Source organism: Mizuhopecten yessoensis, unplaced genomic scaffold (genome assembly GCF_002113885.1).
Source record: "Mizuhopecten yessoensis strain PY_sf001 unplaced genomic scaffold, ASM211388v2 scaffold7547, whole genome shotgun sequence".
Lineage (NCBI taxonomy): Eukaryota > Metazoa > Mollusca > Bivalvia > Pectinida > Pectinidae > Mizuhopecten > Mizuhopecten yessoensis.
Genome location: NW_018407102.1, coordinates 1206587 through 1228330, shown reverse-complemented (window position 1 = coordinate 1228330; position 21744 = coordinate 1206587). Strand labels below are relative to the sequence as shown.

General features: G+C 36.8%; 1 protein-coding gene across 1 annotated transcript in view; it reads left to right on the top strand.

The window, feature by feature from the left end:
* Positions 1–21744, top strand: part of LOC110453939 — a 135374-nt gene that overhangs the window by 86595 nt on the left and 27035 nt on the right. The window contains exons 112-142 of the mRNA XM_021503188.1: positions 59–181; positions 2247–2429; positions 2775–2900; positions 3567–3758; positions 3866–3997; positions 4600–4785; positions 5389–5532; positions 6258–6443; positions 6798–6914; positions 7210–7392; positions 8501–8623; positions 9074–9259; positions 9581–9709; positions 10340–10525; positions 11218–11343; positions 11796–11984; positions 13699–13833; positions 14070–14255; positions 14616–14750; positions 15117–15311; positions 15706–15825; positions 16103–16288; positions 16700–16813; positions 17069–17251; positions 17452–17580; positions 18296–18481; positions 18686–18799; positions 19624–19809; positions 20346–20471; positions 20605–20787; positions 21366–21500. Of these exons, the coding sequence (XP_021358863.1) occupies positions 59–181; positions 2247–2429; positions 2775–2900; positions 3567–3758; positions 3866–3997; positions 4600–4785; positions 5389–5532; positions 6258–6443; positions 6798–6914; positions 7210–7392; positions 8501–8623; positions 9074–9259; positions 9581–9709; positions 10340–10525; positions 11218–11343; positions 11796–11984; positions 13699–13833; positions 14070–14255; positions 14616–14750; positions 15117–15311; positions 15706–15825; positions 16103–16288; positions 16700–16813; positions 17069–17251; positions 17452–17580; positions 18296–18481; positions 18686–18799; positions 19624–19809; positions 20346–20471; positions 20605–20787; positions 21366–21500 (4824 nt within the window). The remainder of the gene's footprint in view (positions 1–58; positions 182–2246; positions 2430–2774; positions 2901–3566; positions 3759–3865; positions 3998–4599; positions 4786–5388; positions 5533–6257; positions 6444–6797; positions 6915–7209; positions 7393–8500; positions 8624–9073; positions 9260–9580; positions 9710–10339; positions 10526–11217; positions 11344–11795; positions 11985–13698; positions 13834–14069; positions 14256–14615; positions 14751–15116; positions 15312–15705; positions 15826–16102; positions 16289–16699; positions 16814–17068; positions 17252–17451; positions 17581–18295; positions 18482–18685; positions 18800–19623; positions 19810–20345; positions 20472–20604; positions 20788–21365; positions 21501–21744) is intronic.

The window sequence follows — 21744 nt, the reverse complement described above, 5'->3', positions numbered from 1 at the left end:
AGTATGCATAATGAACTTCGTGTTTTGTTGCTTACATCTGTGACCTTTGTTTTTGCAGGGACGAATTGTGTATGAAGTGATGGGAGATAACTCCGCACCTTTCTACTTCAATGTAGATGTCAGTACCGGAATTGTGAGAGTGAAAAACAACCTGAAATATGAATCCAACACTGCCTATAATGTAAGACATTAAAAGCATCTAGAAGTATATTTTGTGTTGATACATACTGGTAGTTATGGCCCCGCATCAGATTTGCATTTACCCTGTACTCATTCTGGTGTCAGTCTGTCTGTCAGCCTGTCTCTCTGTCTGTCCGTCTGTCTGTCAGCCTGTCTCTCTGTCTGTCCGTCTGTCTGTCAGTCTGTCTGTCAGCCTGTTTCTCTGTCTGTCCATCTGTCTGTCAGCCTGTCTCTCTGTCTGTCAGTCTGTCTGTCAGCCTGTCTCTCTGTCTGTCCGTCTGTCTGTCAGCCTGTCTCTCTGTCTGTCCATCTGGCCGTTCGGCCTGTCTCTCTGTCTGTCCGTCTGTCTGTCTCTCTGTCCGCAATCTCATTTCCCGAGATCATCTCGAAATCTGAAAGACTAACCTTTCTGAAATTTTACATGGTGATACCCTGCGAAATGTTAATGAGCAAAAGGGATTGAAAAATTCTCCAAGATCGAGGTGAAGGTCGCTGTTACTATTAATAGAACGTAGGTACTGTCCTTTTCTCAATATCCAAATGTGTAATCTTTTTGAAATTTGACACAGTGATACATGTACAATAGGTGTAAATAGATGTTAGTATAAAAGTCCAGATCAATGTTACTGTTTCTAAAACTGACCCAAGAGTGGGGAGAAGGGTATGGTGCGGCACATGGCGAACTCATTGCTGACCTGTCTGTGTTTGAGCTTGCTGAAAATATTGAAAATAATTTATTAGCTCACCGGGTCCAAAGGACCAAGGTGAGCTTATGCCATACTGTGGCGTCCGTCCATCGTCCATACTTCAACAATTTCTTTAAACGACTTCTTTTTCTTAACCACTGATTGGAATTTAATTAAATTTGACTGGAAGCATCCCTAGATGGTGGGGATTCAAAATTGTACAAATGGTGGGGCTGACCCCCCCAAGGGGGCTGAGGGGCGGGGCCAAAAGGGGGCAATTTGGCTATATTGCTTTAAGCAACTTCTTCTCTGGACTTAAGAGACGGATATCAGCCATATTTGACTGGAAGAATCCCTATGTAGTGGAGATTCAAAATTGTACAAATGGTGGGGCTGACCCCCCAATTTGGCTATAATGCTATAAACGACTTCTTCTGTAAAACTTTGCCATGGATGCTATGTCATATTTGGTCGGAAGCATTCATGGGAGGCAGGGATTCAAAATTGTACAAATGGTGGGGCTGACCCCTGGGCTAAGGGGTGGGGCCAAAAAAAGTGTATTTCTTGGAAATGGTTGAGATCCCCACAGTATAACTATATAATACAATTGCTGAGTACATGTATAAAGAGAAGAATGCACATTTGCTTCCAGGATGGCTCTAGGGTCTGGCCCCACCCTTGGAGACATAGTCCCTGGGTCTTAACTTTGAAACAGTTGAGATCCCCACCTCATAACAATATATACAAATGCAATCCACCCTTGGAGACTTAACCCCTGGGTCATAACTTTGAAATGGATAAGATCCCCACTCCAAAACTATATATACAATTGTTGGGCATAAAGACAAATGCAGTCACGATATTAGAATTGACCCCAGGATCTGCCCCACCCTTGCAGACTTAACCTTTGGGTCATAACTTTGAAACAGTTAAGATCCCCACCCCAAAACTATAAATACAAATGCTGGGCAAAAAGAGACGAATGCAGTCATGATATTAGAATTGATCCTGGAGTCTGGCCACAACCTTAGGGACCTAGTTTCTGAGTCACATCTTGGAAACAGTTGAAATCCCCACCCCATAACCATACATAAAATTGCTGGACAGGAAAAATCTAATACAGATATGCTTCAAGGATTGGCCTTGGGGTCTGGCATATTCCCTTGGATCTCATTTGGAGAATATTTTGCCATGATTGCTTAGATATCTAGGTGAGCGATACAGGCCCTCTGGGCCTCTTGTTTCTTGAACCCTGTCACAAATCACTCTGACACGAGTGAATATCTAAACCTTTGGTTGATGTTTTCACCTTTCCTATTTTCTACTGTGCACGTGAATACAGATGAAAAATGACTAATATATGAATGTGTCGGTTTACAGCTGGTAGTGGAGGCCTACGACTCTCAGTATCCAAATGACCGTGCTACAGCCACAGTGACTATCGGCGTTTTACGTAACCTGTATCCCCCCGCTTTTAATCAGACATCCTACTCCATAACGGTCAACGAAAGCATTGCAGTAGGAGTGTCTGTTCTACAGATATTGGCTACGGATGCAGATAATGTGAGTTGTCCTATTTATGTCTGCTAAAATCTAAACTTAAATGGCTTCTATATTTTCTCCAAAGTTATGCTTTTTGGAAAGGATATAAAAAGTATGAAATTTTGAGAATTTTAAGAATTTTGAAGGTCTTTTAGCAGTTTATGTACAGTTGAGTAGTTCTACAATAGTAATACATATGTGTCCGTTTTCAGGCCTATTTTATACAATAGTAATACATATGTGTCCGTTTTCAGGCCTATTTCTACAATAGTAAGACTTGTGATTAGTGCTACACACTAGATCTGTGATTTGTGGCATTAAAATGTAGGATAAGAATTGCATTGTTTTGCTCCCTTTTTCCTACAGGACAAGATGACCTATGTAGCCTCCCCCTCTCCAGCTGACCCCTACTTCTTTCTGGCCCCATCAACGGGTGTGCTTACGATAAGATCATCCCTGATGAACGACCCAAATCGAAGACTCTCTTTCCAGGTGAGTTGTCTTTGTCCTCACACCTTTACTGATTGAATGCTGTCAAACCTAAATCAGGAATAATTTGTAGAAAACAACATTTGATGTCAATCCTGATTCAAAACAAATGAAAGAAACAAATGTAACATCAGGCTTCTGATTTGAAGATCTTTGTCGTGCCAAGTCTGGATTTATAACTGAAGGTATGAATCTTGTTGACAAAGACAAAGTTTTATAGTTGACAATGTTGCTCCTACGTTGAAATTTGATGAAATAACATATTATCGTAGTTGTATATTGTGTAATCAATAAAAAGATTTTTTAGAAATATTTACATTGTTTTCTTTATTTTTAAGGTTAAATGCAGCTATGATTACAGTAGTTTAACAAGACTGATTCATATTGGGGTGTATTGTGATTATATCTTGTTATAAAAAAAATTCAGGACTGTTCATCTTTGATATGGTTATGTGTTGCAGAAGCAGATTTGCTGATATTTGAGGAATGTTTTTACAAATTTATTTATGAAGAATAATAGATTGATAAACAAGGTAATATGACAATAGCCCATTAATCCTTTCACCACTGTAGACCATGATGGACTCATCCATATCTACATAGGGGTGAAAGGGTTAAACTGAAGAATAAATTGATTTTAACAGCTTTAACCAATTGTGTTTGTAACAGATGACAGTAACAGCTACGGATGACCGACAGCCGCAGCAATCAAGACAAGTGGTTGTGACCATCAATGTTTTGAGGGACCTAAATACACCCGACTTTGATCCTTCTGACGACAAATATATTGTGATAATCCCTGAGACAACAGCAGTGAATGACGCAGTTCGAACTATCGTGGCTACAGATCTAGATTTACAGGTAATTATAAATCCATTGGATTGAACAGCTGCTTTTATATCATTGTTGTTTGAAATAACTTTGTGTAATATTACCTTATTCTTCATTTTTTTCCATTTTACTTTTAGGGAACAATAAAATACATGGCTACTGGTAACTACCCTGCACCTAGTTTCTTCTCGGTGGATCCTGACAGTGGACAAATAACACTACAGAAGAGTCTTCTTACACCAGATGCTGTACAATACAGCCAATTTACGGTGAATATATCCTCATTTCATTGTTCTTGTTTGTGTCGGGGTCAAAGAAAAAGTCTCACTATAAACACTTAGTATTGATGCAGAACAGAATTTCGGTGAGAAGTTGGTTGACTAATAGAATATTCCCCCCTATGAGTTAATGAGAGAAAAATATTTACATATAAATGTTAAACCTTGTCCTTGGAAAGCGTATTGTGACGTCATATATGATCATTTCAATAATGTCATAGTATTGTTTTTTCCATGTGCTATCTGTCATTCCTGTCAGTGATAGAGAAATCATAAGATATAGGGTGACAGAGGAATCCTCAACAGCTCACAGGGGAGACACCTCTGTGACTGGCAGGGGAAATTCTATCCTGATCTTCTCTGTTTCATTAATCAAAAACACACTCTTTTTATATCCAAAAACCAGTTAGCAGTTTACAAGGCTTTTTATTTGTACGTTATTTTTTGTTTGTTTTCTTTACCTTTGTTTTAAAGGAAATAAAAACCAGCTTTGATTTAATCAAGGGAGATAACTGTTGATTAGTTACTTCAGTAAAAGTTATTGCAAAATGAATTGTTACATTTGAAATAGTATGATGCAATATTTGTTTCAGTATATGGTTGAGGCCTATGACAGCTTGCGACCAAACAAAAAGGGAACAGCTACAGTGGCGATCACAATCACCCGTAACTCTAACCCCCCCATCTGGTCACTCCCGCAATACTTCACCAACATCCGCGAGGACCACGAACCCTTCACATCAGTCATTGATGTGGTGGCCACAGACAATGACAATCATGTAAGTGTTTCCTGGCATTGGAAAAAATAGTAAGGTTTCAGTCGTCAACATCTGCAGAAAAATGTTCATATTTTTTAGGACTTTAAGGGAACAAGCCTAGATTTCTTGTCACGTAAAATAACACTTTCCTTAAAAACACAGACCAGAAACAGCTGCAAAAGAATAAGTGTTTTATAATGAGTAATTACACAAATTTTGATGCTGCATCATATATAACCTATAAAATAGACTTCGTGATGTATAATATATGAATGTTGATGCTGTATTGTAATCTATAAAATAGATTTTATGATGTATAATGTACAAATATTGATACTGTATTATAATCTATAAAAACGTCTTTATGATATATAATATGAATTAGCTTACTGTCCCCTGTTCCACATATTTTCTTTATCTTAAGGAAATTGCTTAACTTAAAATTCTCCACACAGAAAACTAAGCATTACTGAAGTTGAGGAAAATGTCTATAAGATTTCCCCTGAACTCTGAGGATGCTTTCCTTTAGGAAAACTTAAATGAAAGGGTTTCCATCAGGAATATTTGTTGAATAAAGGCCTTGTAGGTGTTAAACTTGCTTGCTGACCCTCTGTTCTGTTACAGGATGTAATTTCCTACGATATAGTAGATGAACAGATCCAGAGGACCTTGGATCAGGGTGTTGCCGACTACTTTTACATAGACACAGAAACTGGACGCATGTATCTCAGAAAGAGTGTTCTCAACACGGACATCATACGCTTCGTTGTAAGTATGTCACAGAAATAAGCACCACATACATTGTCATGTGATTCATTGTATGTTTGGTGTATGGAAGGTTTGCGAAGGGTATTTTAATGCCTGTGATATCATTATTAGAGATGTTGGATCACCATAGGCAGTGTAATATGAATGAAGGTCAGGTAGATCATTGTATGGACAGTTAGATCATTGTATGGACAGTTAGATCATTGTATGGACAGTTAATCATTGTATGGACTGTTTGATCATTGTATAGACAGTGAGATCATTGTATGGACAGTGAGATCATTGTATGGACAGTAAAGATCATTGTATGAACAGTGAGATCATTGTATGGACAGTTAGATCATTGTATAGACAGTGAGATCATTGTATGGACAGTTAGATCATTGTATAGACAGTTAGATCATTGTATGGACAGTTAGATCATTGTATGGACAATGAGATCATTGTATGGACAGTGAGATCATTGTATGGACAGTGAGATCATTGTATGGACAGTTAGATCATTGTATGGACAATTAGATCATTGTATAGACAGTGAGATCATTGTATGGACAGTGAGATCATTGTATGGACAGTTAGATCATTGTATAGACAGTGAGATCATTGTATGGACAGTGAGATCATTGTATGGACAGTTTGATGACCTGTTAGGTTTTTGTAAGTTATGTATGGTTATTGACCTAAATTGTAACCTACACTCAATAGAACACCTGTTATACTTATAGTTGGGAGTGAGAGCCTGTGACACAGGAACACCTGGGAAGTGTGCCAACACTACAGTGACAATCAACATCAACAGACAAGGACTGGCTCCTACCTTCACGAACACTCCATACACGATTAATATCAATGAGGACAAAACTCCCGGCACCAGTGTTTTATCTATATCTGCTACAGATAGCTCTACTCTGGTATGTATAACAGAATCTCTCTGTGTAAAAAAACACATATGTCTCCTTATTAAATTCCTAAAAAAAAAATATTGAGATGTTTGATTTCATCATTGACTGTTCTTGAGAACAGAGGTGAACACATTCATCTTGTGAAATCAAATTGATTGGAAGAACTAGATGTGACAATTGTGGTTTAATGATTACAATGATTCATTTTCATTTAATTCTGAGGAGAGTTTCAAACACAATACTGCAGAAAAAGAAATAGTTTTGATCTTAAATAAAGCACTGGTAAATGTACTTCAAGTATGTACATATTTTTTCAATAAAATCAAAATTTCTTGTTATGTAGAAAAATGATTATCTTTACAGGGACAAGTTGTGTTTGAAGTGGTTGCGCCAGGAAGTGCATTCTTCTCCCTAAATACTACCTCAGGGGAGATCACTCTAGCTAAGTCTGTTTTCAGTGAGCTAGATATTATATACAGAGTAAGTGTTCAACTTTAAACTTACTAGTACATTTTATAGGTAGCCCATTTTATGTGTAAATTAGTTGTTAACTATTGAAGTTTATTAACTACTCTGGTTCACTGTTGTAACATTGATTTTAAGGTATGTAATATGGTTTCGTAAAACCGAGAAGTTTAACATCACATGAAGGTTTTGTGTATCAACATAAACAATATATGTCAACAGTATTATTTTTTTTAACATAAAGTCAGAACAGAAAACTCCCTGAATGTTACATGTGATACTGTATAGTTATTATTAACCTCTTTTCTAGTTCAAGGTCGCGACCTATGACACTGGTGAGCCCCAGTACAGGGCTGTAGCTGATGTGACAGTGAATGTTATTCGCAATGCATTTGCACCGGATTTCCTGCTGCGTGATTACATTGTCACTATTGACCAGAAGTCAGATTATGGTGTGATGGTTATCAACACTACAGCTGTTGATCTCAATGGAGTAAGTTAAAACATTTAGCTCATCAGAGTATACTATACATATATATATAACTCGGAACTGTCAAGAGTAAAAAGGGAAGGAAGATATTTACATGGCTTTACCTTAATGTTACTGTGGGACAACAATGAAGCTTAGCTTGGTTTTCCATAAGGGAAGATATTCAGAGCTTTGCTGGTGGTTTTAAGTGAAGGTAGTCAAAGCTTTGCTGGTGGTTTTAAGTGAAGGTAGTCGAAGCTTTGCTGGTGGTTTTAAGTGACGGTAGTCGAAGCTTTGCTGGTGGTTTTAAGTGAAGGCAGTCGAAGCTTTGCTGGTGGTTTTAAGTGAAGGTAGTCGAAGCTTTGCTGGTGGTTTTAAGTGACGGTAGTCGAAGCTTTGCTGGTGGTTTTAAGTGACGGTAGTTGAAGCTTTGCTGGCGGTTTTAAGTGAAGGTAGTCGAAGCTTTGCTGGTGGTTTTAAGTGACGGTAGTCGAAGCTTTGCTGGTGGTTTTAAGTGACGGTAGTCGAAGCTTTGCTGGTGGTTTTAAGTGACGGTAGTTGAAGCTTTGCTGGTGGTTTTAAGTGAAGGTAGTCGAAGCTTTGCTGGTGGGTTTATAACAGAAGATAAACAACACTTTGCTGGTGTTTGTGTAACAAGATAAACGACTCTTTGCTGGTGTTTGTATAACAGAAGATAAACGACACTTTGCTGGTGTTTGTATAACAGAAGATAAATGACACTTTGCTGGTGGTTTAATAACAGAAGGTAAATGACACTTTGCTGGTGGTTTAATAACAGAAGGTAAATGACACTTTGCTGGTGGTTTAATAACAGAAGGTAAATGACACTTTGCTGGTGGTTTAATAACAGAAGGTAAATGACACTTTGCTGGTGGTTTAATAACAGAAGGTAAATGACACTTTGCTGGTGGTTTAGTAACAGAAGATAAGTGAAGGTAGTCGAAGCTTTGCTGGTGGTTTTAAGTGAAGGTAGTCGAGGCTTTGCTGGTGGTTTTATAACAGAAGATAAACGACACTTTGCTGGTGTTTGTATAAGGGTAACTTTTGTATTGGAAACTAAGTAGAGGTACTGTTAGCTTGTATAAAACGACATGTTTTTGTTTTTCCTCAGGATGTACCTGTATACAGAATGACAGGTACCCCTACTGGTCTGGAGTATTTTAGGATTGACCGTGACACGGGAAACATTTTCCTCAACAAACTCCTTAAGGACACACCTTCTACCCAGTACAACGTAAGTCAGCTGACATCATTTGTGTGTCGGTTCACTTTCTTAATCATAAACATGCTCTGTACTGTAATATTTTAGACGTCACTGAATTTTTCCCGTTAGGTCTTTTAAAATCGAAATGTCTTGTGTCCACATTGAATTTTGCTTCTTGTTTACAGTATATCAAATCAGTGTAATACAGGCATGTTATTTAAAGTGGTTATTATGAGCTTCTGTGAGGAGAAAATTAGTAAAGTATTATATGTTTAGTGACAAAGACTCAATTCAACATGAAGATTGTCGGAGACTCCAGTTTCCTCCCACATTAAGCCCAAATATAAAAACAAAACAATTACTTTATAACCTAATACAATCCTAGCCAAAGGAACTCACATAAAGAAGTCCTGGCTGCTGTACTTTGTGATCCTAATTGTAAAGAAATTATCAATTTTTCAAAACTTTATCTTTTTTTAGTTCACGGTGTTTGCACGTGACCAGCGAAGAGTAAACGAGAAAACCGGCTTTGCTAACGTGATCATCAACATTGACTTAGATGCCAACCCTGTCTACCTGAATGCTCCGTACTTTGCTCAGCTTGAGGAGACACACATAGTTGGCACACGCGTCTACCTGACTAACGCTCGTGACACTGATCTTACGGTAAATCATATTCCTGTAACACTTTGATGTAATGTTCATACCAGAAACCGGAGATTAAAGTTGGATGTCTTACTGTTAATAATGTTGATGGTGAAGTTTGGTGAGAGAGAAATAGTAGTCAGCAGTGACATTCAGTGAATATGTAGCTTGAGAGTGGCTTATTTACAGTATTGGCATCTGCTGTAGAATAATTCTTCTGTCAATTTTATTTCTCTCCTTTTGTGTGTCCCATCAATTACTTTTCATTGTGTGCTTGTATATGTCATCAACTTGATTGTGTTTCCAAGGTCAATTGTGTCATCAAGTTGTCTGTGTTATCAGGGTGTGCTTGTCCGTGAAATCACAGGAGTATATCCAGCAAGAGGCTTCTTCGCAATGAACAGTAGTTCAGGGGAGATAACACTGATCCGAGACCTGCGGGAGGACTCAAGTAACCTAGTATCCTACAGAGTAAGTAAACTTATCGTATACTTGGAATGCAGGTTTTTTTTGTTGATAATTTTTTATCTTTTAACTTAAACTTGATACACATGAACTCTCCTAAAAACATTATCATTTCAAATCAATATTCAAATAATTGTGGACAGCGAAGACATTTTAGGGCCCTTAAGCTGCTTATAAACTGACAACTGGTTTTAAGGCTATAGTGTAAACTGGGAGATTTTTGCAGCACATTTAATTTCACCTTTTTGCCTTCTGCAATGAGGGTGAATTTATCATGGCAGCAAATCTGGGTATGCAGCATCCCCTATTAATGATGATTACATGTGAAGGGCAAAATGAACACCTGGTGAATATGGATTTTACCTGTGAAGGGTGAATATCTGATGGGCCAAATGTTTCCGGTATTCAGTATACTTTTGTCTCCAATTATGCATTGCATTGCAGGTCTGCCAGGATTTATACCCGAAAATGTTGCATTTAAAAACGGACAAACCGGTTGAACCAGATATGCAAAAGGGGCCTACAGATTGTTGTCTTAAAATATGAATGTCTGTTACTGTCACAGCATGACTATGCTATTATGACAAGGAAACAATGTCAATAATTACTTGATGATTAAATTGCTTCTGTTTCAAGGTGGAATTGTCCGTGTACGACTCTCTGTTCCCATCAGAACGTGGATCTGCTGTTTTGACTGTCACAGTAAACAGAAACCCGAATGCTCCACAGTTCAACAACACAAACTACTATAGACAGTTGAATGAAATCGTCTCCATCAGCACAAGTGTGATGTCTATAGGAGCTGCAGATGCAGACCCACTGGTCAGTGAAACATAACTTGATAGTTAACATAGGCTCATTTTCACTGAGGAATGAAACAGGCGCTCCCCTACTCCTCCCCTTTCTAAACACATTCTACAGATGAACGTCCTATCTACATTGTTAATTTGGGGAATAAGCCACAAATAACTTTGTCATTGTTTTATTTTACAGTTCTTACTCTTTTTACCTGCAATGTCAATTTGTCCCATCTACACAAAAAGAAAATAGTGTTTTCGAAAAAATATCGTGAATATATATAGCTTGTTAAATTAGCACACAATGTCAATAGTTACAATGTACAAGATACACTTGTTAGGCGTTGAAAATAGAGAAATATTTTCTTTGTCAATCTTAACCAAAGCTTTCCAGATTTTGTCTGGGATGACTTGATGACTACAATAGGATGAATAACAAGAAGTGTGAAAATTGTTTTGGTATTTTGTTCATAAAATCAGAAGTTGTATAACAAACCTAAGCTGGCTAGACCAAATGTTGGAAATTTTACCATTTTATTTGGAAGTATACTCAGCAAAAATTATGTTATGATTTTCTGCTGTAAAGAAAATGTGATGGTTTAAATTGTAAGCAACACTGAATACATGAATACCATGAGTTAGATTGATGGCTGTGTCCTCGAGCAGTTTGTCATGATGATGATGCAGATGATGATAGCATACGTTTTATGATTTCAGGATGTGGTGACCTACAAAATTGTATCTTCCAACAACAATGGTGACCAGTTCTTCCTACTTGATCCTTCGTCTGGACTACTGACCACCAAAAGACTGCTGACGGCTGCCACTTTTAACAGGACCATTGTAAGTCTGCGGCATTACCAGTGCTTTTTTTTTGGGGGGGGGGGGGATGGTCACAGAACTTCAGAGAACTTATATATATGTATAGATATATAAACCACTTATGTGATTTAAAACAAAAAGAATAAGTAAAACTGAAATTTCTTCCAAACAGATTTTTGTGTGTACATTTCTACTGCAGAGGGCTTATTTATATACAATATACTATTGATATGACTAAAAACAAAATGTAAATAATGGGTAATTTATGAAATGACATGTTTAAATGGTTTGGTTATCACAGCATCGTTAAAAACTCCCGAGGTATACATTGTATTAAATGCAGAGTTTAAAAATCGCAGCGGTGCATTGTGAAGGCTCCGGAACCTACCTCAGCATGAAATGGAAAAACATTGAGCTATCTAAGTTCATAATAACTTCAAATGTGTGTTAGGCTGTCATTTTTGGTTTTGTAGATGACAATTGAAGCATCTGACCAGCGAGGACAATCCACCTCCGTTCAGATGATCGTCGACATCATCCGCAACCCCTCAGATAAGCGGCCATACTTTATCAATGAGCCCTATGATGATTCCACCATATTTTTTACCCATGACTTGACGACAGAGGTTGAAAGGGTCACAGCTTTAGATGATGATCTAGGGGTATGTAATCTCTGATGAAAATTTGGTTTAGAGAGTGATATATGTTTGTATGATTTTTGTGTCAACTGTAACGCGAGGCGACATATAGTCATTACTTTGTTGGTGTCGGTTACATCTTCCGAAACAAGGTTTCTTTGTGATAACTTGAGTTCCCTTGGGTTGATTGAACTAAAACTTGGTACACATATTGCATACCAATATAGCTATGACGAGTTCACATTTTAGAAGTTTACATGCATTTTTGATTGAGTTATGCCCCTTTGCCCAATAAGGGCATTGTGTAGTAAATGCAAGAACTTTTTATATTTTTTAATCAATTCCTTTCAAATTTTGTATGGTAATGCTAGAAGCAAAAATGTTTAACATATGTTACAGGTTTTTCTGTCGAGTTTCAACTTTCCGCATTTTGGCATATCACACTTGACATAGCAATGACGTTCATCGTTTTTGCCATTAGTTTTTGCTTGTTTACGCAATAACTCAAGCCAAAACACTTTTCTCACAAAAAACGCTAAACATTCGTCTTAACTCTTTCCGTACAGTTGTCGTTTACACATGACAAAAATATATGCCGCTCTATCCCTGTTGTCGTGTTCACCTGACAAAATATATGCCGCTCTATCCCCGTTGTCGTGTTCACATGACAAAATATATGCCGCTCTATCCCCGTTGTCGTGTTCACATGACAAAATATATGCCGCTCTATCCCTGTTGTCGTGTTCACATGACAAAATATATGCCGCTCTATCCCCGTTGTCGTGTTCACATGACAAAATATATGCCGCTCTATCCCCGTTGTCGTGTTCACATGACAAAAATATATGCCGCTCTATCCCCGTTGTCGTGTACAGATGACAAGAAACTTTTGTGTTACCTGTGTTCCGATTAGGTGGTTATTGAATCCATTTGTTGATAAGAAAGATTTTCATAGGTGCAGAGCATACATGTCCATCATGCTACCTATTTTTTCTCTTAAATTTCCTGCAAGATGTTGCGTTTGGTAATCAACAATGTAAACAACATGGCGGCAAGTGCATTGGATACAAACATTTGTAAATTCATCACCAAATATTTATTAAGATTTGTACAAGTTATTATGGATATTTCACTAAAAATCTCTATAAAATCTACTTGTTTATAGAGAAACTAAACAAATTCTTAACCAGAAACAATCCCCATTGGGGACCCACACTACAGAGTTGCATTATGAAGTCAACAAATTGTTTATTGCTGAATACAAGCCAATTTCTCGGTAATAATCAGCTGTCAACTACTCATAATGCTGCGAAAATAAAGATGTGTATATCTTTTAACAAAGACAAACAACACATTTGTTCACGGTTACCTGTTCGTTACCCGCTAGAGTTACACCTCATCTTAAACGCATTGATAATCCACCATTTTGTTACAGGTTAGGGGGCGAGTCTAGTAACGAAAGCTGGTACGGATTCCAGACCTTACAAAATGTTTTACAAAAAAAGTTATTGAAGACGAAAATCTTTTTTGAAATTTGGAATTAAAGAAAATTTTACTCTTTGTTGAATTTGATCTCAGTTTAAAACATGAAAATAAAAGATTACTGATTCTCTCCATTTTAACAGGATTTACATTGTTAAAACATGAAAATAAAAGATTGCTGATTCTCTCCATTTTAACAGGATTTACATTGTTGAAACATGAAAGGTATATATTTGTTTGTTTTGTTTTATGACAGACGTCTTCGACCATTGCATATGAGATTGTTGGAATATATCCTGCACCAGACCATTTCAGTATTAATCCTTCAACTGGTCAAATCCTTGTTTCACGTGATCTCGGCCTTGATGTTTACAAGACCCTTGTATACACTGTAAGTAGTGCCGTTTATCATCAATTTAATTCGATACATTTTTGTTAAAACATATCTTTGTTAAATAGTTCTACGCAAAAGTTAGTTACAAGCGTTGAGTGGATATTTTTCATAATCATCAGGCTACATTGCAAAATCTTAACAAGTTTTAAGTCCTGTGTTTTCTTTCATATCCCAATGAATATATAAAAAAATCCTATAAACGTCTGATTGTATTGAACTATTTTTGTAAACAGCTGCGCGTAGAAGCCTATGATACAGCTAACCCTGGCTTGAAAGCAGAGACTAACGTTGTTATCACGGTTGTCCGCAATCCCTCTCCGCCCCAGTTTACAAATAGTGCCCAGTTCACTATCACTATTCCGGAGACCTACGGCCCAGGAGCCTTGGTCATGACTGTCACTGCTACAGATGCCGATGGGGTGAGAATTCTTCTTGTTGGAGTGTGAAATAATTTTAATGGACTGTGCTGTAAGGGTAACAAATGTTGTACTGTTATGTTAATAATTTTAATGGACTGCAGTAACGTAACAAATGTTGTACTGTTATGTTAATAATTAAAGGACAGTGCTGTAGGGGTAACAAATGTTGTACTGTTATGTTAATAATTTTAATGGACTGTGCTGTAACGGTAACAAATGTTGTACTGTTATGATAGGTAGTAGATGGTGATTTACTGCTTGCATTTAATTTCTGCCAAAACCATATTATTCCCATTGTATAAAAAGGAAAAATAATAATACATATTTCCCTGTAGTAAAGTGATATAAACCTCATTGCAGGATGAGGTGAGGTACAACATCGTCAATGACACACTTGGGGCAGAAGCCATGAAGTTCTTCTTTATCAATGGCGAAACCGGTATTATTAGTGTGATTGGAGATTTGAAGTCGTCAGCACCTGTAGCCCAGTATAGTGTGAGTATAGCATAGAGTTTGAAGATATCTGACATGATTACAAGTAACTTTTTTATGAAGATATCATCGTTCGAACTGAAATAGCTTATATTAAAGTGCCTTTCATTATAATGCTATTTCTTTATAACAATTTGCAATGTTCACCTGACAACGGTCAGTTTTTGACTGTCCTCATACATGACTGAGGCACTGTGCGTAATGCTATCATTTAGAGGGTCTGACACTAATGCACGATCGGTATTGTATGAATATATATCGAGTGCAGAGAGAAAAAAACCAGATGTCTTAATGTGGTTATAAGTACCTTATCTAGGTGAAGGAATAATTTTGCATTATCATCAAAAACGGTATGATTGACTTTTCCAGTTTAACGTGCGTGCCCGAGATCAAGGCACTCCAGAGAAGTATGGAACAGCTACTGTTACCATTACCATTGAGAGAGACACTTCGAATCCTGCCTTCCAATTCCCGAAAAACTATTCTACAACTGTTCGTGAGACCGAACCTATCAACAACACGCAGGCCGTATACAGATTGTCAGCTTCTGATGGCAACCTTAGGGTAAATGTCTTCACCAAAAAATGTCTTCTTTACGTAACGTTAAACCTGATTCAATAGTAATATTGTAAGGTATGCTACTTATACACAGGGGCTTATCAGTGTGTTTTTAAGAATTAGTTTAACACTGATTTGCTTTTATCTCTCTAGCATGTGATGCAACTCAGCTGTTACTTTTCAATGGATGTTAATGTTTGTCTCTGACTTCTTGAAAATTATAGTGCTAGCTACCACCTTCAAATTCGTAATAGATGATAAAGTTAGACCTCAGGATGGCCATCATACAAATCTAACAAAATCACTATTTATCACGATCTTCTGGTTCTGTCACCTGATATATTAACAAGGACAAGGATGAAGAATTTGAATTTGAATAAGATTGTTATGTGTTTGACAGGGAAGCCTGCAGTACATCGTCACTGGGGATGGACTGGCTATGGCCTACTTCTGGGTGGACATCAATGGCGCTATTTATGTCCGCAAGGATTTGATGACCACCTCTCAAGTAGACTTTGTTGTGAGTACATTGTTGTCCATCGTGACACAATAATTGATGTTGTTTTTAAGACCTGGTTAGATTTCTTCATGTTTATGTGTTGTTGAAACAAATTTGTTGCTTCACAGCTGTAATTCAAAGCATTGTTACTATAGCATTGCATTGTTACTATAGCATTGTTACTATAGCATTGTTACAAAAGATCTGTAGTGACGAGTAGAGCCGTACCGTAGAACTCCCACTGACAGCTGTGGTACCGAAACACTAATTATTACATACATTATTATTAATCCAACAGTTGTATGTTGCTGTGTATGATTCGTACTACCCGGATAACAGAGACTTCGCCGTGCTGAATATTCGTGTAATTCGAAATCCTGGTGAGCCTGTCTTCAGTTCCAGTGGTGTTTACAATCAAGCCATCAATGAATACCATCCATTCGGGAGATCGGTGTTTGTTGTTTCGGCTGCTGACTCCGACAATGTGAGTATGAAAACCAGTACTATCCTCTAATTCTTACTAATTTTATATTTAAAAAAAAAATCTAAAGTTACTTACTAGATTGTTTTATATTTGCTTTGAATTATTAGTTCAATTTATATGTTCATTATTTTTACTGAAATAGGGATGTAACTACAAACAGATCTTTCCAATGTTAGATAGGTTTCTTTAATTAACTTACTGAAAAAGATTAATTTAGAAATGGAAAAAAATCTTTCAGTGTCCATGATAATGTATTCTACTCGTTAAAGAGGAGACAATAGTAGGTTTAACACCTGGTTAACTTGTGTCTGGTTCATTGATAGATCACACAAAAGCATCTTTAAAAGATGTTGATTTACCTATGTTAAAAATGTAGATATTCTCTTGATATGTGACATTGTCCTGTTGTAGGATGTTATGCGCTTCTCAATCCTGGGTCCTTCAGAGGCAACCAGCAAGTTTTACATTACTCCCGATACTGGAGTTATCTACCTTTACAACAGACCAGCCCCAGACACCTATGTTGTAAGTCGCACACAACTGTTTAAAAGTACAGCAGGCCCAACCATCTCAATTATGTTGTTTGCTTTTGGTTTTAACAAAAAAAATAATTAAAAATTGAAAGATATTTGGCGTAAATCAAGATTTTCTTTTTGAATTTTTTTTTAAAAAAAAACAGTACAAGTTTCTTTTGAAGATTTCAGACTGTCCTGTTTACACCCTGTGCTGATTGTATTGCTCAATTGATGTGTACATGAACCTGTAACTATTCATTGACAGATGACCATTGAAGCCAGTGACCAGAGGAGTCCACCAAGAACAAAAAATGCAACGCTGACTGTATTTGTCAATCCAAATCAAGCCCCTGGATTTAACAACATTCCAGCAATCATCAATGTAGCAGAGAAATCGAGTGTAAATGTGCGCCTGTTTACAGTGTCTGCCACGGACAGTGATATCGATGTGAGTGGGATAGGTAACAGGTCTATATAGGTAACCTAAATGACTTTCTTTTTTATGTGTAAATGTTTGTTTAACCAGGGTCTTTGCAAGTTTAATTGGGCCTTTTTTTTTGCTGAAAATTGATTAAAATGTATCCCTCTAAATTGCTGATGCTTTTTTGTTTAAATGGAATATCAACAAAAAATAATGTTATTTTGTAGCAAACTGGTGGAACCCTGCAATACAAGCTAATTGGAGATGGGGCTGGACCAAGCTTCTTCCAGCTGTCGTCTGCGGGAGAGATTTCCCCACGGGTTGACCTGAGAACTGACACAGCACTCAACTATATAGTCAGTATGATATGGAAATTGAAATTGTTTGAAAGACCAAATGTGATCACAATTGATATTTTTTCAAATTTTGTGTTTATCAACTAAGAGTGCAGATTTTCATTTCTGACTTACAGCTGATGGTGCAAGATAAAAAGCTTTTAATTGAGATTAAAAAAAGGGGGGGGGGGGATTTTTTTGGCAATTTTTGAGGAGGTTTTTTCTTTTTTTTTCCAATTTTTATTGTTTGTATCGGTTTAGAGTGGAGATTTTCAATTCCAACTTAAATTTGACATTGAAAAGTTAAAAAGCTTTCAATTAATTTTTTTTTAAAAAGAAGAGAAATAATTGATATTTTTAGACAGCTTTTGAGATTTTCTTCTTCTTTTTCTGTGTTATTAGTTAAGAGTGAAGACTTTCATAAGGGCCCTGCATTAGAGATGCAGGTGCCCTATAGTAATCACAGTGTTCGTCTGTCTGTCTGTCCATCAACTCTTTTGTTTCCGGAGATTTTCTCGGAAACCGAAAGACTCATCTTTCTGAAATTTGACATGGTGATACGCTGTGAAATGTAGATATGTAATAAGTATTTGAAAAAAATATTAACGTCAAGGTTACTGTTACTTAAAAATGACTGCGGGTGTCGGTCAGGCACATGGCAGAGCCTGTCAGTGTTCCAGCTCCCGACTTAATACTATCTAACATCTGTCGTAAACATTGACTCTTTGTTTTCCAGCTACGAGTGCAGGTTTATGATTCTGAGATCCCATCCATGGCTGTCAATAGTACAGTGACTGTGAATATGACGAGGAATCCAAACCCCCCTGTCTTCACCTCCTTTGGTTTATATACATTCTCCATCACAGATGAAACGTCCCTTGGTACATTGGTTGGCTCAGTACTTGCCACAGATTTAGACAACGTAAGTACAGCATGAAGCCCAAGACAAACTGTGCTCGATTGATTGACATTAGACATCATCAAATATTTGATTTAATGTAAGTTTCGAAGTTAATATAAAAATGATTTTTTCATTTTTTTTATCTGAATATTTGAATTGATTTTGTGAAATAATCTGCCATTTGTTTTTGTCATGTTGACTGACTGTGTGTTGGTTTGATTATAGGACACAGTGGTCTACAACGTGGTGTCGGGGGATACAGATTTCTTCTACCTCCTTCGTAATGGAGGCATATCCCTCATCAAATCATTAAGCTCAACAACCAACAAAAGGTTCACTGTGAGTAGACGTTTATTCACATGACTGATCTTTTCCTTTAGTATCTCAAATATCCAAAATATTTCAGATGATGTGTTCAAAGCCTGAGAGATCCTATTTAAATAATTGTTAGCTGAATTTAATCACTGTGATAATCTTAATTTCCTCACATTGTTCTGTTAATTAATTTTTCTTACATTGTAATGTGAACTTGATCTCCTTACATTGTAATGTGAATTTGATCTCCTTACATTTTAATGTGAATTTGATCTCCTTACATTGTAATGTGAATTTGATCTCCTTACATTGTTCTGTGAATTTGATTTCCTTACATTATAATGTGAATTTGATCTCCTTACATTTTAATGTGAATTTGATCTCATTACATTGTTCTGTGAATTTGATCTCCTTACTTTATAATGTTGATTTGATCTCCTGACATTGTAATGTGAATTTGATCGCCTTACATTGTAATGTGAATTTTATCGCCTTACATTGTGATGTGATTTTGATCTCCTTGCATTGTAATGTGAATTTTATCTCCTTACCTTGTCATGTGAATGTGAATTTTATCTCCTTACATTGTTCTGTAAATTTGATCTCCTTACATTGTAATGTGAATTTGATTTCCTTACATTGTTCTGTGAATTTGATCTCCTTACATTATAATGTTGATTTGATCACCTGACATTGTAATGTGAATTTGATCTCCTTACATTGTAATGTGAATTTGATCGCCTCACCTTGTCATGTGGACTTGATCTCCTTACATTGTAATGTGAATTTGATCTCCTTACATTGTAATGTGAATGTGAATTTGATCTCCTGACATTATTTCCTTCAAGCTTAATGTGAGAGCTTCAGACCAAAGTACACCTGAAAAAACAGCCATTGCACAGGTTACTATAACAGTGGACAGAGACGAAGCAGTGCCAGTATTCAGTAACTCTGCTGATTCTGTCAATATTGATGAGATCGACCCAGTTGGCTTTGTCTTGTACACTGCCACCGCATCTGATTCTGACTTGAGGGTATGTAACTCAGGAATCACCTCAGTATATAGCCTTAAGGATATAAATGGGGGAAGGTAATACTGATGGTGAGCAAGAGGGACACACTTTTAATGATTTGGAAGAGTGGCTTGAGTATTGGATAAAGGGGACTTCTCTTATGAACAGTGTAATTTGTATTGAGAGGCAGAGCAGAAGAAAATCTATGAAGCAGCTATGCACCATGGTCACCATCAAATTTTAATACTAACCTAATTTACCAGTGAAAACAGTTTGTTCCATCAATATCAAATAACATGAATTATCCAAGTAGAAACAGAGATGGCGTGAGATATACCAGATAGGATTATGAAAGGTCACAGAGGGGATTTGAATACCGAAATAATCATGTACTGCGAAAATAAATTCAATTGGTGAGAAAAAAAGTAGGAGGATGAAAGATAAAAAACATTGAAGTTAATGATTGGAATGGAAATCCTAAGTAATCACGATTGTGTGAACTGTAATTTACGGTATTGTCAGTGTAGGATAAAACATAATACATTTCTGTGGCACAGGGAAACATCACTTACGAGATCACAGGGAATTACCCATCACAAACCTTCTTTGATATTGATCAAAGTGGTAACATCAAGATCACAAGGGATTTAAAGGAAGATGGACTGGCAAGAAGTACCTATATTGTAAGTATCAGACAAACATTTCAAGTTGACAAATGTATGTTAATTTTTGTCTTAGGGATGGTATAGTGTCCTTACTGTATTTGATGTTATTACATAAATTATTTTACTTATCAGTGTTTGATGGTTTTTTCAGTTGACCATCGATGCCTATGATAGTGCTAACCCAAATCTGCGAGGTACTATGACGCTGACGATCAATGTACGACGTAACATCAACTTCCCAGTGTTTGACAGACAACAGTACTTCACCAGTATCAGTGAACTCACTGCCATGAACGTACTAATCTTTAACATCACAGCCACTGACAGTGATGGGGTAAGTCACCAATACATCGGGTAAATAAGTCCATATTTTATGTCAGGTCTTCAATGAATGTCGCCTGGATTTCTGTCCTCATTACTTTCAGATGGTAGAGACCAATAGTGGCCTGCTACATAGCACTGTATGATATATTAGTGATTGTCACAAAAATCATCACCTTCGTCTTTCAGCTGATAAAACACAGAATAAAAACATTTTGCTTTTTTCTTGTATTTTTTGTGGGTCTTTTCAAGTATTCGGTAATTGCCAGATTAAAATAATTTGAAACATTGATGTCACAGAATGTGTTCCCAATCTGAACAATGAAATGTAAACCCAGTATGTAATCAATTGGACAAATCTGAAGAATTAACCAGTAAATTTCAAAGCAGTTCACTATTCAGATAGATGTTTGATAGTTTGGAACTCTTTATAATAGGAAATACAAATAGTACCTGGTTAAGAAAATAGTGATGTGTATAAGTCATCGTTCAAAAGGCTCCATTTATCTTTAGGAATGATTAGCTACCTACTCGGTGTAGCCATTTATTTTTTAAACTTTGACCTGCAATGACCTGTTGACTTGTTTACAGGATGAGGTGGTGTATGATCTTATCGGTGACACACAGGCCAATGGTCAGTCACTACAATATTTCATGGTGCAGCGCAAGACTGGATACATGTACCTACGTCAGCCACTGATCAGCAGTACTGCACAGTCTTTCTCTGTAAGTTTCCTCATGTTATTTTCTGTATAAGAATTAACAGGTGTTTCTTTGTCAGTCTAGTTCAGCTTCATTTTTATCCCTCAGAAAGACTGAACTCGGACATTTTGTACTGTTGTACATTAGTTTGCTACCTCTCTTGGGAGAGCTCTTTTATTTACCCAGAAGTACTGTCTGAAAAAAGTCTGAACTCAAATTTATAAAAAAAGTTCTGTGAGGAATTCACTCAATTGGTTATTTTATATTC